The 13,062-nt window shown below is 31.0% G+C and overlaps 1 protein-coding gene across 1 annotated transcript; it reads right to left on the bottom strand.

The window, feature by feature from the left end:
* Positions 1–3,565: 3,565 nt before the first annotated feature.
* LOC112719914 (tetrahydroanabasine acetyltransferase) lies at positions 3,566–5,214 on the bottom strand. Its single transcript, XM_025770652.3, has one exon. It carries the CDS (start codon positions 5,139–5,141, stop codon positions 3,750–3,752), a length of 1,392 nt encoding a protein of 463 aa, XP_025626437.1. The 5' UTR covers positions 5,142–5,214; the 3' UTR covers positions 3,566–3,749.
* Between the last annotated feature and the right edge of the window lie 7,848 nt (positions 5,215–13,062).

Below are 13,062 nucleotides of genomic sequence, written 5' to 3'. Positions count from 1 at the left end.
GATGATTGATATTTGTTGGTATTTATGAGGCTTGGTAATTTTGAGATTGATGATTATTGATATGTATGATTGAGTATTGTATTAGTGGTGTGATATTAATTGATGATGATGTATGTTTGGAATGAGCATAATTAGAATTGTTGCATTTGAATGGAAATTGTTGAATAAAGATTAAAAAATGGGAGTTTAAATAATGTTTAAATGTTGGAAGAGCCAGAGAGTATTTAGTATAGTATAGAAATGCTTGATGTTGATTTTGAAATGGTAAAAATTGGGTTTTGTTTGTGTGTTTTAAAAATTGGAGGTTTGGTAAATTTTGGATAAAAATCAATTTTTAACCAAATTTTGGCATGTCATAACTTTGGCTTCTGGACCCTCAATTTTTTTCAAACTTATTTTAAATAAAAATTAGATCCGTATAGTTTATGTCGTTCAAAGAACGAATGAAAAATGTTTTAAAACAAAAAAGTTATGCGCGTCCGAAGTTTGGTATGCAAAATAGGAAATTCTAGACATAGTAACTTTTGCATTTACTGCTATGCCCGCGTACACGGCACACACGTATGTGGCCATTGGGCTTTGCCCAGAGGCTCTGTGTACGCAGCAGGGTGACGCGTCCGTAGGATGGAAAAATTTTAAAGGATGCGTGCACAAACCCCTGTTTTTCTGAAAAATGGATTTTTAAGTTTCAAACCATTCATTTGGCTTTCCAAACCTGTATAATTATTATTTAAAGCCTGGTAATTGGTTTTTGGGGTGTGGAGTATGGGTGGACCTGTTGAGAAAGGTAACTTGTCAGTGGAGAAAGCTGTAAAGCGGAGAATGGTAAGTTGAGGAATTGTGGAAGCGTTGCACATATGCTGAGCCTGATGACCATGTTGATAATGAATGATAATTAATTTAATGTGAATTATTTGAGGAAGTGTGAAAAATATTAAGATTGTCATGAATGATGATTGTATTGAGAATGAATGTATGATTGATTTTTGAGCTTTGACCTGGCAAGGATCGAGGTGGTTTACCGCTTGTCCAGTATCAATATGTCTATGGGGATCGTGGTGATTTACCGCCCACGGGTTATGTAATTGCGATTCATGCACCTGACAAGGATCGTGGTGGTGTACCGCTTGTCAAGGATTGCAGTTGAGGTGAAGATCGTGGTTATTTACCGCCCACGTGTGTGCTGTTTTCCAATTAAAAATATCTGTGGGGATCGAGGTGGTTTACCGCCTGCAGATGGTAGGGATCGAGGTGGTTTACCACTCACCAGGTGAGGATCGTAGTACTGTACCGCTCACCAATTTTCAAGAGGACGATATCCGGGTTAGATACCGGACATGTCGGGTTGACTATATAACCGACATATGAGACTCATCAGCCATAGGACAAGCATGCATCATATGCATTTATATGTTTGTTTGGTGTGCTTTGTCTTGAATTGCCTAAGTGCTTATATATGCTTACCTGCTATCTGTTTTACTTATTGTTTCTACAATCTATTTGTGATTTCTTTGTATGTATTATCTGTGCTTGTAACTAAGAGATCCCTCGGGCTAGAGGAGGTGATTCCGAGGGTAGTTCCACCGGCGATTGGGAGGTTCGGAGGGGTCGAAAAAGGGGAGTGTTAGATTAGAAAGAGAATCCTTAGCTAATCGCCTAACTTTTGGTTTAGTTTATGTCTTATTTTTAGTTCGAATCAAATATCGGAAGTTCTAGGATTGTCTTTGACTTTTCCGGGACCTTATATGTTAATTATGTGGGCACCGTTACCATGCTGTGAACCTTCGGTTCTCATTCCATACATATCTTGTGATTTTCAGATGCAGGACGTGAGGCATCTCGTTGAGGCGTCTGGATTTACTCTATAGACGAAGTGGGGATACTGGCTTTTGATATTTTTCCACGTGTATATATATATTGAATCTGAACCTCTTAGAGACTTTTGATGGAGAACTAAATGTATATTTATGTATTTTGGGACTTATTGGGGTGTATATATATATATTCTCTGGCCGGCCTTAGTTTCGCAGGTCGAGCCAGGAGTTTGATATTATGTATCTTTTGACCCTCTACTCTTATTATATGTTTGTGTTTTTACTCTTCTTCGTATGCAAGTTTCTATTTAAGTGAGCATTACGCTTTTTCTTTTTGCGACTTTTGTTTAAACTTTCTTTTAAGGCTTCTCTTTATATCTTTCAACTATTATTATGTATATATTTTATTTTAGAGGTCGTAATACCTCACCACCTCAACTTTACAACTTAAGCATAAAATTTTGTGTGGTAGGGTGTTACACAATTTGCTTGTAATAGGATGCGATAAAGATCTGCAAATTCTGTTTCATTGTCATAAGATTTTTTTGGAGATGAGAATTACCCATGAGTTATATGGTAAATTTGAGGAGGTTATTGCCAATTTTGGGAGATCAGCTCTCAAATTATTCGAGTTTGATGTCTGTAGTTAGACTAGTGCTGGCATTGGTGGCATCTCTATCTTTTGCGGCTAATTTAAATCATCTTGTGGATGTGTTTTGGGAGATAATTGTTCATATCACGAGCTTGCGGTTGAAATGGCAGGTTCTCCTCATATGATTTCTGCTAATGTGAAAGACAAAAGACCAGATCTGATTAAAAATACAGTACGGAAGGATGATTTGGGTGATGAGCCTACCATAATAGGTAAGACAGTGGCGACGATACAAGGAGCAATCTAGTTGCACAGCAGGGTTCATCATGTTCCGGTACACAATAATACTTGTTGCAATTTTCCGCTATAAACCTGGAGGTGAAACAACAACGGACTTTGAGTATGTTTTTGGGGATCAAGGCTTGCACGATACAAACGCTCTAGCGAAACTCTAAATTGGATAATCTTTCCAAAGTAAAGAGTAAGTTATGATTAGGGTGAAGAGTTATTGCATCTACTGTGGAATTAAATATAAAATGAGGGAGCTAGATTACATAAATTGTCATGGCAAGTGAAAATAATTTGAAAAAGACTGTAATTGGTTGATTCAAATCACACTTTGATAGAAAATCATATTCAGGAGTTATAATAGACCCCATACATGTTTGACAACATAGATATCTAGTAATCACAGATAGTTCAATTATCGCGTGATCTGTACTTTCATCTTTTTGCTGATTAGGACCGATGTTACTGTTATGATAAAAGTCTTGCAAAATACAACAAAGAAGTTATAGTTTTAGACTTAGTTATAGGGTAGTTTGGTTGACAATGCAAAAAATAATAGCACAGATTTACAAAAATTGAAAGGAGTCTTACAACAAGTTACCACAATGAATTCTTGGTGTGGAGTCGATCATAGCTGGCAATACTGCAATGCTAAAAACTTCTTCTTTTAGTGTTGGAGATTAGGTAGATAATTCTATAGTGTATTTTCACTGTCTCTTCTAAATATTTTCTTCTTGTAATGAGACTTTTAGGTATTACAAGTTACTTCTCAATATTGATGGAATTCATTTATATGACAAATATAAAAATACATTGCTTCTAATAATTGTGCAAGATGGATACATTTATGGTAATTTTTTTAAATAATAAATAAATACAAAATTCCATTTTTATTGAAAGAAATTATCATAAACATCAAACACAATAACCACAGCACAACCATATCTTATTCCACGTAATAAACAAACAAAAAGACTTAAAGAAGAAACAAACATGATTAACAGATCTTACATATCCATACATGTTGCATGCATTCCTAAGATATATTATTGGGTTCAAATGTTATTAAGAAGACTAAGAGCTTCCATCTCCTCCCTGAATTTGGGCATGGCAGCATTAGGGAGAGACACAAAAACCCTAACTCCTTCATCTTTCATTGATGAATCCAACTTACTAGGAGGTGCAAAAATGCACAAATCCACTGCGGCAAACATGTTGCATGGTGCTGGTAAAGAATTCACTAGAACATTCCCTCCAAAATCCATGTTTTCCAAGAAACCCAAATGTTTCCAATCGGTCACATTAAAATATGCACCGATACCATCCACATTAAAATCTTGTTCTTTTGTCACCAAAGTGTTGATTGAATCCGTGATATAGTTTCTAGTAAAAGCAACTTTCTTGATCTCTTTGATGTGCTTCACAACTTGTGAGAGAGGTTTCTCCATGAGTTCTTTAACTGAAAGGACAACATTTGCATCCACAATTGCATTCCCATAATACCCTTCAGGCAAAGGTGGATCCAAATGTCTTCTCGCCCCAACTAATATGCCTAGCATAGTTTTCCCATCATAGTTTAGTTTCAAGGCTCTAGCCCTTGACCTCCAAATATAAGCAGTGAGTGACTCAAAATTTGTGAAAATTTCTTTCATAGTCTTAATATTATTGTGACTAGTATATTCTTTGATCAATCTCATTTTGAGTCTTCTTATACTTTCTCCATCCACCTTAAAGCATTCATGCACGAGTGTTGTGGTTGGAAGATATGGTGAAACGGCGGCCGAGGCATCATCGATAGGACTCGGCAAGGGCATTTCGGTAATTGACCCCATCAACCTCTCCCTTTCCCAAACAGGCTTTATTGATGGCTCATTTCTTCCTCTTGCTAACTCAATTATGGCATGAAGAAATTGAGAGACTCCAAATCCGTCACATACAACATGTGAGACCCCAATTCCAATTGTGAATCCTCCACATAGAAATTTGGTTACCTTGAACCCTAAAGGGTAATGATGTCCACTTTCATCATCTTGTGAAGGAAGCTCAAAGGCCAATTGTTTTGCAACTTCCATGTCATCAATACCATCAAGGTAATGAAGAGATGAAAGATTGCAATTAGCAATTGCTTCTATAAATGGAACTCTATCATTGGAATTGCAATGAACTCTAAACTTCCCATCATCATGTTTGACTATCTTACCAGCAAGAGGGTAGTAATAGAACAAGGCCATTGAGAGTGATTTTTTTATCACATTAATAGGGTTAGGGTCAATTTGGTCATTTGGGTAAACATCATGTTTTTGTGATTTGTAAACTTGAATGATATGACATAACATATTAAGGTCAGGTCTCTGATCAAGTGTAGATAGAGAGAGAATAGAGGAAGGTGTAGACTTAGATGGTTTGATAAATACAACATCTTTCATATCCACAATGAGAGGTGCCATGATGGGAAAAAATGTGGCTTTGATGGATTTATTTAGAGATTGTTATCTTTTGTTATTTGTGCCATTTGAAATATATGGGAATAGAACTTATATAGATCAATACTTGCCGCCCTATGCTTCATATTTGTGATCATATGTATGTGCATTTTGTTTTGTTTAGATTAAATTATTTTCTAATAATTATTGAAATTCATGATAAGACCATCCAACAATAATAATAGATAAGGTCAGGATATAAGATGGACAAAATTATATATATATATATATATATATATATATATATGATCTTGAAAATTATTGAATGTAAATGTCATGGTTATGTTATAAATAGTTGAATTTTCATTTATATATTATATATGCTATGTTTTTCTTTATCTTTCCCTTGTCTTGGTTATAGAAAACCCCTAATACTTTAATTATTTTCTGGAAAATGTATTGTTTCTTCGTTCATATGATAAGTCTGTGGTAATCTCTTTGGTCCAGTTGTCCTTGAATTAATTAATAATGCTAATCTGCTGTTGATGAATGAAGTTAATTAATTGTAAAAAAAAGGAATATTTAAAGTATAAACTTTAGTCCATTATATTACATTTCAAACCTTTTAAGTTTATTCTAAAATCAGAAGCTTAAAACACAGATAACGACAATGTTAAATGTTGGTACGTTAAATGAATATATTGCTTGTATATTAATAAATGGGTAACATTTACTTTTCATTTTGGATATGAAAATTTTTTAAAAATCTTATGGTCAACTATCTCACAAAATTAACATTCTAATTCTATCGTCACAAAAAAAAGAGTAAATTACCGAAATAATATCTGAAAGTTTGCATCACTAACAAAAAGACTCTAAAAAATATTAACCACAAATAAGCTCTTAAAAAATTTAAAAACGAGATCAAACGAATTAAATATTAAATATATATTTTTAAAAAAAAATTAGAAATAAGATTTTGATATAATTGTTTTGCAATCATTACTAAAAAAAAGATCTTTTTTATCTTTAAATTTTAATAATTTTATGTCAAGTAAATTTTAAAAAAATATATTTTATTATGAATGACCACGTTATGTTGAAAAATAAAAAAAATGTAGAGATCAAAATTTTTTTCGAAATTTTTTGTGTAGGTTTTAGATATTTATTCAAATATTGCCGCAAAAATTTGGATCAAATAGATGAGTTGTTTGCTAAATAATAAAAATTAACACTTACAAAAAATATAATATTTATTGATTATTTTTATCATATTTTTAAAATATGTAAGAATTATTTTGTCAATAACATCTTTTAGAATTTTTTTATCAGCGCTTGAATATTTCGGATATCAAATTGATATATAATTAACTCCCGAAAAAAATCATTTGTAGATAAACAAATACAAAAAAGTATTAAGTGACTAATACGTTTCTTTTATTTTACTTTATAGTTAAACTAATACAAGCAAATTTTTATTTTTTTTAATCACTAAAATTGTTAGTCCTCTAGAATTTAATCTCAAAACAAATGAAGTTTTAATCCCAAATTTCTAAATGCTAAATTGACTCAACACTACTTAGTCACAAACACCAAAACAAAACTCAAATTAGAATTTTAAATGTCATGAATAAACTCTATACCAGAGCTTGTTACATCAAGACACAAAAACATAATTGGAATTTACTTCATGGCTTTTCTAAGGAGAAATTTGATATGCATTATAAATTCAATTGAGTAAAAGAAGAATGATGACTCAAATAATTAGATTTGCTTAATGTTTCCTTTCTTTTTCTCGTCTTTATTATTGTCTCTGCTTCTTCTTATATAATCTAGTTGCGCCTTCTTCATTTCAAGTATATAATTGATTGGAGAAACTGTCAAATTATCTCATTTATATTTTTTTATTTATATTTTCATGTTTTTTTTTTCTATTAGTTTAAATTTTTAGAAAAATTGATTTCATAATATGATATCAGAATTTTATGTTAAAAAAAATAATATAAAAAATGAAACAGAAAAAAAAACTTATGTAAAATTCAATCAAACTCAAAGAGAGACTCTCACTTTGAGAGAGTGTGTAGAAATATAATCAATCATATTACTTCCTTTTATCAACTTAAACTTTTGAAAAGATTAGTTTCAAGACAAACAACAACATTTAGATAGTATTTTTTACAATCGCGCTACGTTACCAACAGCATTTCTGCCAACTTCTGCCAACTCTTATTTATAATTGTGTTTAATAGAAGTATCTTTGTGAATGTGTCTAATAAAAATATCTTTCTTATGGTCGTATTTAATAAAAGTGTCTTTATAGATATATTTTCTGGATGTATCTCTTTATATATGTATTTAAAATATAATAATTAATTATTGTTAGTAATAAGTTAGCAGATGATATGTTGGTACCGTATACTTTTCCTATTTTTTATCAGCAATTTGATGACATTTTTAGTATTTTACTTTTTTTTTTAATATTTGGCCTTTACTACTTATGAGATCGAACGTACAATTCCATATTAAGCATTCAATGGTATTGCTGGATATACTCTTTTCACAAGAGAATGTTCCAGCAACACTTTCTATATTCAAAATTGTAAAAAAAAATAAAAATAAAAAATAGAAATAAAAAAAACCCTACACATACTCCCTTGATAACAACCATTCATCAACCAATTGAGTTGCGTATATAATGTGATCAACTAAGACAACAGCAAATGTTGCTTGATCATTACTCACTCAAGACATACACATGATTTTATTAGCTCCTCTAAATTAAAATGATACTGCAGCATCATCACATGAGTTCTAATTAAAAAGTCACTCTCATTGTATTTTTGGTCATGAGTCATTATCATATTTTATTTTCAAAGCATCAGCATGCATATATCATATATACATACACACAGTCGAAAGAGACTGAAGTAGCTTTTTTCATTTGGTATGGAATCATAATGTTTAAAAAAAGGTGAATTATATGGTAAAGATGTAGGTTTACAGATCTTTCTTTTTATGGGATGAAAGAGATATTGAAAAAGGTAAGATCCACACTTTGAATAACAATAAAATAATAAAAAATAACGATAAAAAGAATTTATTTTCTTTCTATATATCACTCAATCTGTATAGTAGAGTGCCCCTTAAAAAATGTTGCATTGGAGAAAGAAATAAAGAAGCTAAGATAAATGCATTCGGATCGATAAAATTAGTTATAGGTGTTCTCTTTGAAAATCTCAAATTGACCCATTTAGGGTGTATTTGTTTGTTTTTTATTTTTTATTTTTAATATTTTTAGAATTTTATAAAGAAAAAAAAAAGTAAAAACAATAAAATTATATTTGTTTTCCTATGCTTCTAAATGAACCACTAAATCACCTGGATCCTGATTCTAAATTACCATAAAAATTAAACCCTCTTTAATATAGTAATATCTATTTCTCCATCTTTAACATGATCACAAAATTATTTTTTTTAAAATATTTACTCAAGTGTCTCTTTTTAAGCTTTGAAGCATGAATAATTTTTTATTTGTTTTGTATTTAATTTTTTTTAAAATAATGATCAAATTTTAAATTTTTTTAAATATTATATTATGATACTATGTCATAAAATTATTTATTTAAAAAATTATTTTTTTAAGTAAAAATATATAAATAATTATATATCTAATAAATACAAATAACATTTATATAGTTAATGAAGTTACATATTCTTTTCAAGATACTTGAGCTTCACAATTTACGCTAAACTTTGTTTTTTTACAGAGAAATAAAGGAATAATAGAGTGGAAGAGAAAAACTTCTCTCCAACCAAATAAATTCTAAAAGAAAGTGGAAGGATTAAAATTTAAATATGTAAAGTTGGGTTTGAATATAAATTTTATAATCAAGAAGAGATAAGCTCGTATTATATTGCTAATGAGTTATAAATCAAATGATATAATCTTTTCATAGTCATTTAAAAAGTTTTGAGTTTTAACATTTTTATCTTTAACATATATATATATATATATATATATACTGCTTAGTTTTAAGGATTGCTAAGACATCAGTTTACCGGTACAATAACTGTATCCTTTTGCAACTAAGCGAGCCTTATACTTGACTCCTTCATCTCCCGGAGAGGACTCCTTCATTTTGATAGAGAGGGATGGAGAAAGTGGACAAAACGAAATAGCATTTCTCAATCAAAAAGAGATGGATTCTCGTCTTGTATGGCCAGTACAATACTGAGTCTTATTGAGGGCGTATCTGCTGTTCTCTTTTCTGCTGTGATTGAATCAGTAAGCGCTGCGAATCTTTTCGTATAAAGAATATATATATATATATAATATAAAAACTCGTATTATGTTGCATCACAATTTACGTATTTAGAATTGGAGAAGTCTAAATAGCAATTCCTCTATAAGACTTTTTCTCAAAATTAGTTTTAAAGTATTAAATTACACCCTATAATTCTTATTATCTGCAACTTAATTAATTATTTAAAACAAGTAGGGTTATTGGTCATCATCACTCTTGTGAATATTATTTTTTTTAATTATAAAATTACAGTTTATCAGTTATATATTTTAGCACTTAATTATTATAGATTCAGGCGTGTGACATTAAATTATCCTTAATATGCATGACACGTATCTCTTATCTCTATGACAATTAATCAATTATGACAGACTACCAAAAATGGCTAAATTACTTTCACTAAATAAATTACTTTCAATAAAGATATATGAATACCAAAAATGGCTAAATTAAAATTTTTGATATTATGAAATGATTAGAGAATATTGCCAATTAATGAGTTGTCTTGAGAAAAGAAATAATTGAGAAAGACTAATTAAAACATCTTTAATCTAATCAAAGTAAAAAATAGGTTTAATTACTCTGTTATTTCTACAGTTTTGCAAAATTTTTAATTAGATCTCTATATTTTTTTTTTTAATTAATTGAATGTCTGCACTAATTTTTTTTAATTAGGTCTCTCTTGACAGTAATTGGCTTAATTTTATAGGGGTCCAACTAAAAAGGAAAAAAAAAGTGTAGAGACCTAATTAAAAAAAAAATACAAAAATTTAATTAAAGAAAAAAAGTACAAGAACCTAATTAAAAATTTCGCAAAAGTATAGGGACTAAGAGTAATTAAATCTAAAAAATAATATTGAATAATTTTTTGGATAAATAAAATTAATTTCTACAAACGGAAGAAAGATATATTATTTGTAGTATTTCATTCAAACAAGGGATGCACTATACATTGAACAGGATCTATCCCCTTTCACTATACTTGAAGCATAGCATGTGTACCTTCATATGTGCTTACTTGTTACTTCTACAAGGTTAGCTATTCGTTTCAAGTAAACGATTTAATAAGGTAAACCACAAAAAAATATCCTCCAATTATTAAATTTCTGATAAAATGAAAATCAAAATTCGATCTCTTGATATTTTTATTATTTTTTAAAAAATTGACCGCATGTCATGAAATCACTCATTTCAAAAGTTTAAGCTGATGGGAGAAGGCAACATTAATGGTTATATCTCTAACACTCTCCTTCAAACAAGAGCCTCTTTTGGGTTTGTTTGATTTTGCATAGGCCTTCTCTTCTCTTTTATTTGCCTTATGCTATTGATATCATGTTATGAAACTACTCATCCCAAAAGCTTAAGCTGATGGGAAAAACAATATTAATGGTTATATCTCTAACATTGCATATAAAAAATCACAAAAATAATCTACTTATCATAAAATTACTAAATTTTAACGATAAAAATATTTTATTTTTAATTTTTTATTATCTTATAAAAAAATATCAAAATCCGATCTCAAAAATTCTTGTTGGGAATAAATATTTAACAATAGTAGGGATGTCAACGGGGCAGGGTGGGGGATGCCTCCCTGCTCCCCATTCCCGTCCTCAGATTTGCTTTCCATTTCCGTCTCCATTTCCCGTCGTGGGGGAATATTGCTCCCCATCCCCATTTCTCACAGGGCCCCATTCTCCGCGGGGACCCCATTCCCATCTACATAATAGTTCTAACTAATTATTAATTTTCATATGAATAGAGCTGCAAGTATCTATCTTAAACAAAAACTGCAAGATTTTATACAAAAAATCTAAATGACACGATGGTGACTTCTTTCGAAATAACGCAATGGGGGGACGCAACGACGGGCCAAAGAACAAAGCAGTGGACGAGGTGGGAGACGCGGCGACAGAGAGGAGAATGGACACGATGGCAGAGTTACGAAAAGGAACGCCGCAAATAGAAATTACCATGTGGTAAGGGAGATGGCACGGTGAGGTGTGACGATGCGGTGAGAAGGGTGGCGAGGGGGTGGCTGCAGAGAGGTTGGATGGAGTATGGACAGCGTTAGGAATCTTTGAATTGAAGAAAGGTTATGCAAATAAAGATTAGGAGTTTTGGGTTTCTATATATGTGTGTGTGAGAAATGACTAAAAAACATATATGAGAAATAAACTATTAAGAATAATTCAGGAAATTTATAAATTTCGGAGAATAGCGGGGACGGGGCGGGGATCCCCGCGCCTGCTTCGGAGAAATTTTGTCCTCCATTCCCATTCCCGCGAGAAAAATTTCCCACAATCGGATCCCCATTTAGGGCAGTCCCCGTAGGGATCTCCGCGTCTCGGAAAATTTTGCCATCCCTAAACAATAGGAGACTTTAAAATATTTTAATGATATTTTTCTTATTAATAATTTTGGAATATTTTTTTTGTCAATAAGTTGATAATATAAAATATTTTTTTTGTGATTTACTCATTTAATAATTAGTTTTTTTCTTTATTGATATCTACTATTTGTGGTAAAAATTTAAGTTGATGAGAAAAATATATAAATAATAATATTTCTAACGTGCGTATCACTCTCACCCCCTGAGAGCTTCTTTTAAGCAGAAATTATTTTTGTTATGAGAAAAAAGTTAGTGTTTTGGGAGAATATTGGAAGGTGGGGTGATCTACCGAGCGGTGAAACTTCCGATCAACACGTAGGGGGCATGGTGTCCCTGCTCCTCAGCAGCGTGTCAGCACCCCAGCAGCACACCGAGAGCGTGGTGATGCGGCACGCATGCAAAGATCTGGCACCATGCAGGGGCGTGGTGGAACTGGCGTCGCGGAGTCCCGATGTGCCTGCGCCACGGGGGACGTGTTGCAGCTGCTGGCATGCAGGGGACAGGTCTCACCCCGATAAACAGCAAGCGTGGCCTAAATTGCTCTATATAAAGAACCTCCCCCAACTGCAATGTATAGAAAGTGTGTTAGTGAGAGGAAAGAAAAGCATTAGTGTGTGAAGCAGAGGGGAAGGGGTTGCGATTCAACTAAGAGGGGAAGGGTGCTGCTGCTCCACAAGGAGAAAGGGTGGAAAAATAGGCAGAAAAAATATATTATTTTGTATTTATTTTAAAAAATGGTTTGTAATTATAATGTTCCGGAGGAACATATTATAAATTATTTGAATCATCTAATTTATGTAAGTTGTTAAATTATATTTTTATTGTGTATTTAAATTTTTGTTATTTTTTGTTATTTAACATGTTAAATATAATTTTTTTGTTAATTTTAAATTAATTTTATATTATAAAAATACTAAAATAAAATATACATTATATGATATAATATACTAAAATTTTTTAAAAAATATATATTTTTCTACGATAAAAATATAAAAATAATACTATAGTAAAATAAAATATATACTCTGTAAAATAAATAAATATGTATGTTGAACATATTCAAAATTTTAATATATAAATCTTAAAGTAATAAATAAATATTAGAAAATATATACGTTGTTATTAATAATATTAGTGAAATATATGCTTTTGATGCACGAAAAAAAATTATTTTAACTATGGTACTGGTAATGGTAATGCACTGCACGTTAATTATTTTAACAAATAAAATATTAAAATAAATAAATAT

Source organism: Arachis hypogaea, chromosome 11, assembly GCF_003086295.3.
Source record: "Arachis hypogaea cultivar Tifrunner chromosome 11, arahy.Tifrunner.gnm2.J5K5, whole genome shotgun sequence".
Lineage (NCBI taxonomy): Eukaryota > Viridiplantae > Streptophyta > Magnoliopsida > Fabales > Fabaceae > Arachis > Arachis hypogaea.
The sequence above is the reverse complement of the archived record's forward strand: the minus strand, read 5'-3'. Positions and strand labels throughout refer to the sequence as shown.

Bases quoted from the DNA above. Each gene is read 5' to 3' on its own strand.
- LOC112719914 (XM_025770652.3), bottom strand. From the start codon at position 5,141: ATGGCACCTCTCATTGTGGATATGAAAGATGTTGTATTTATCAAACCA.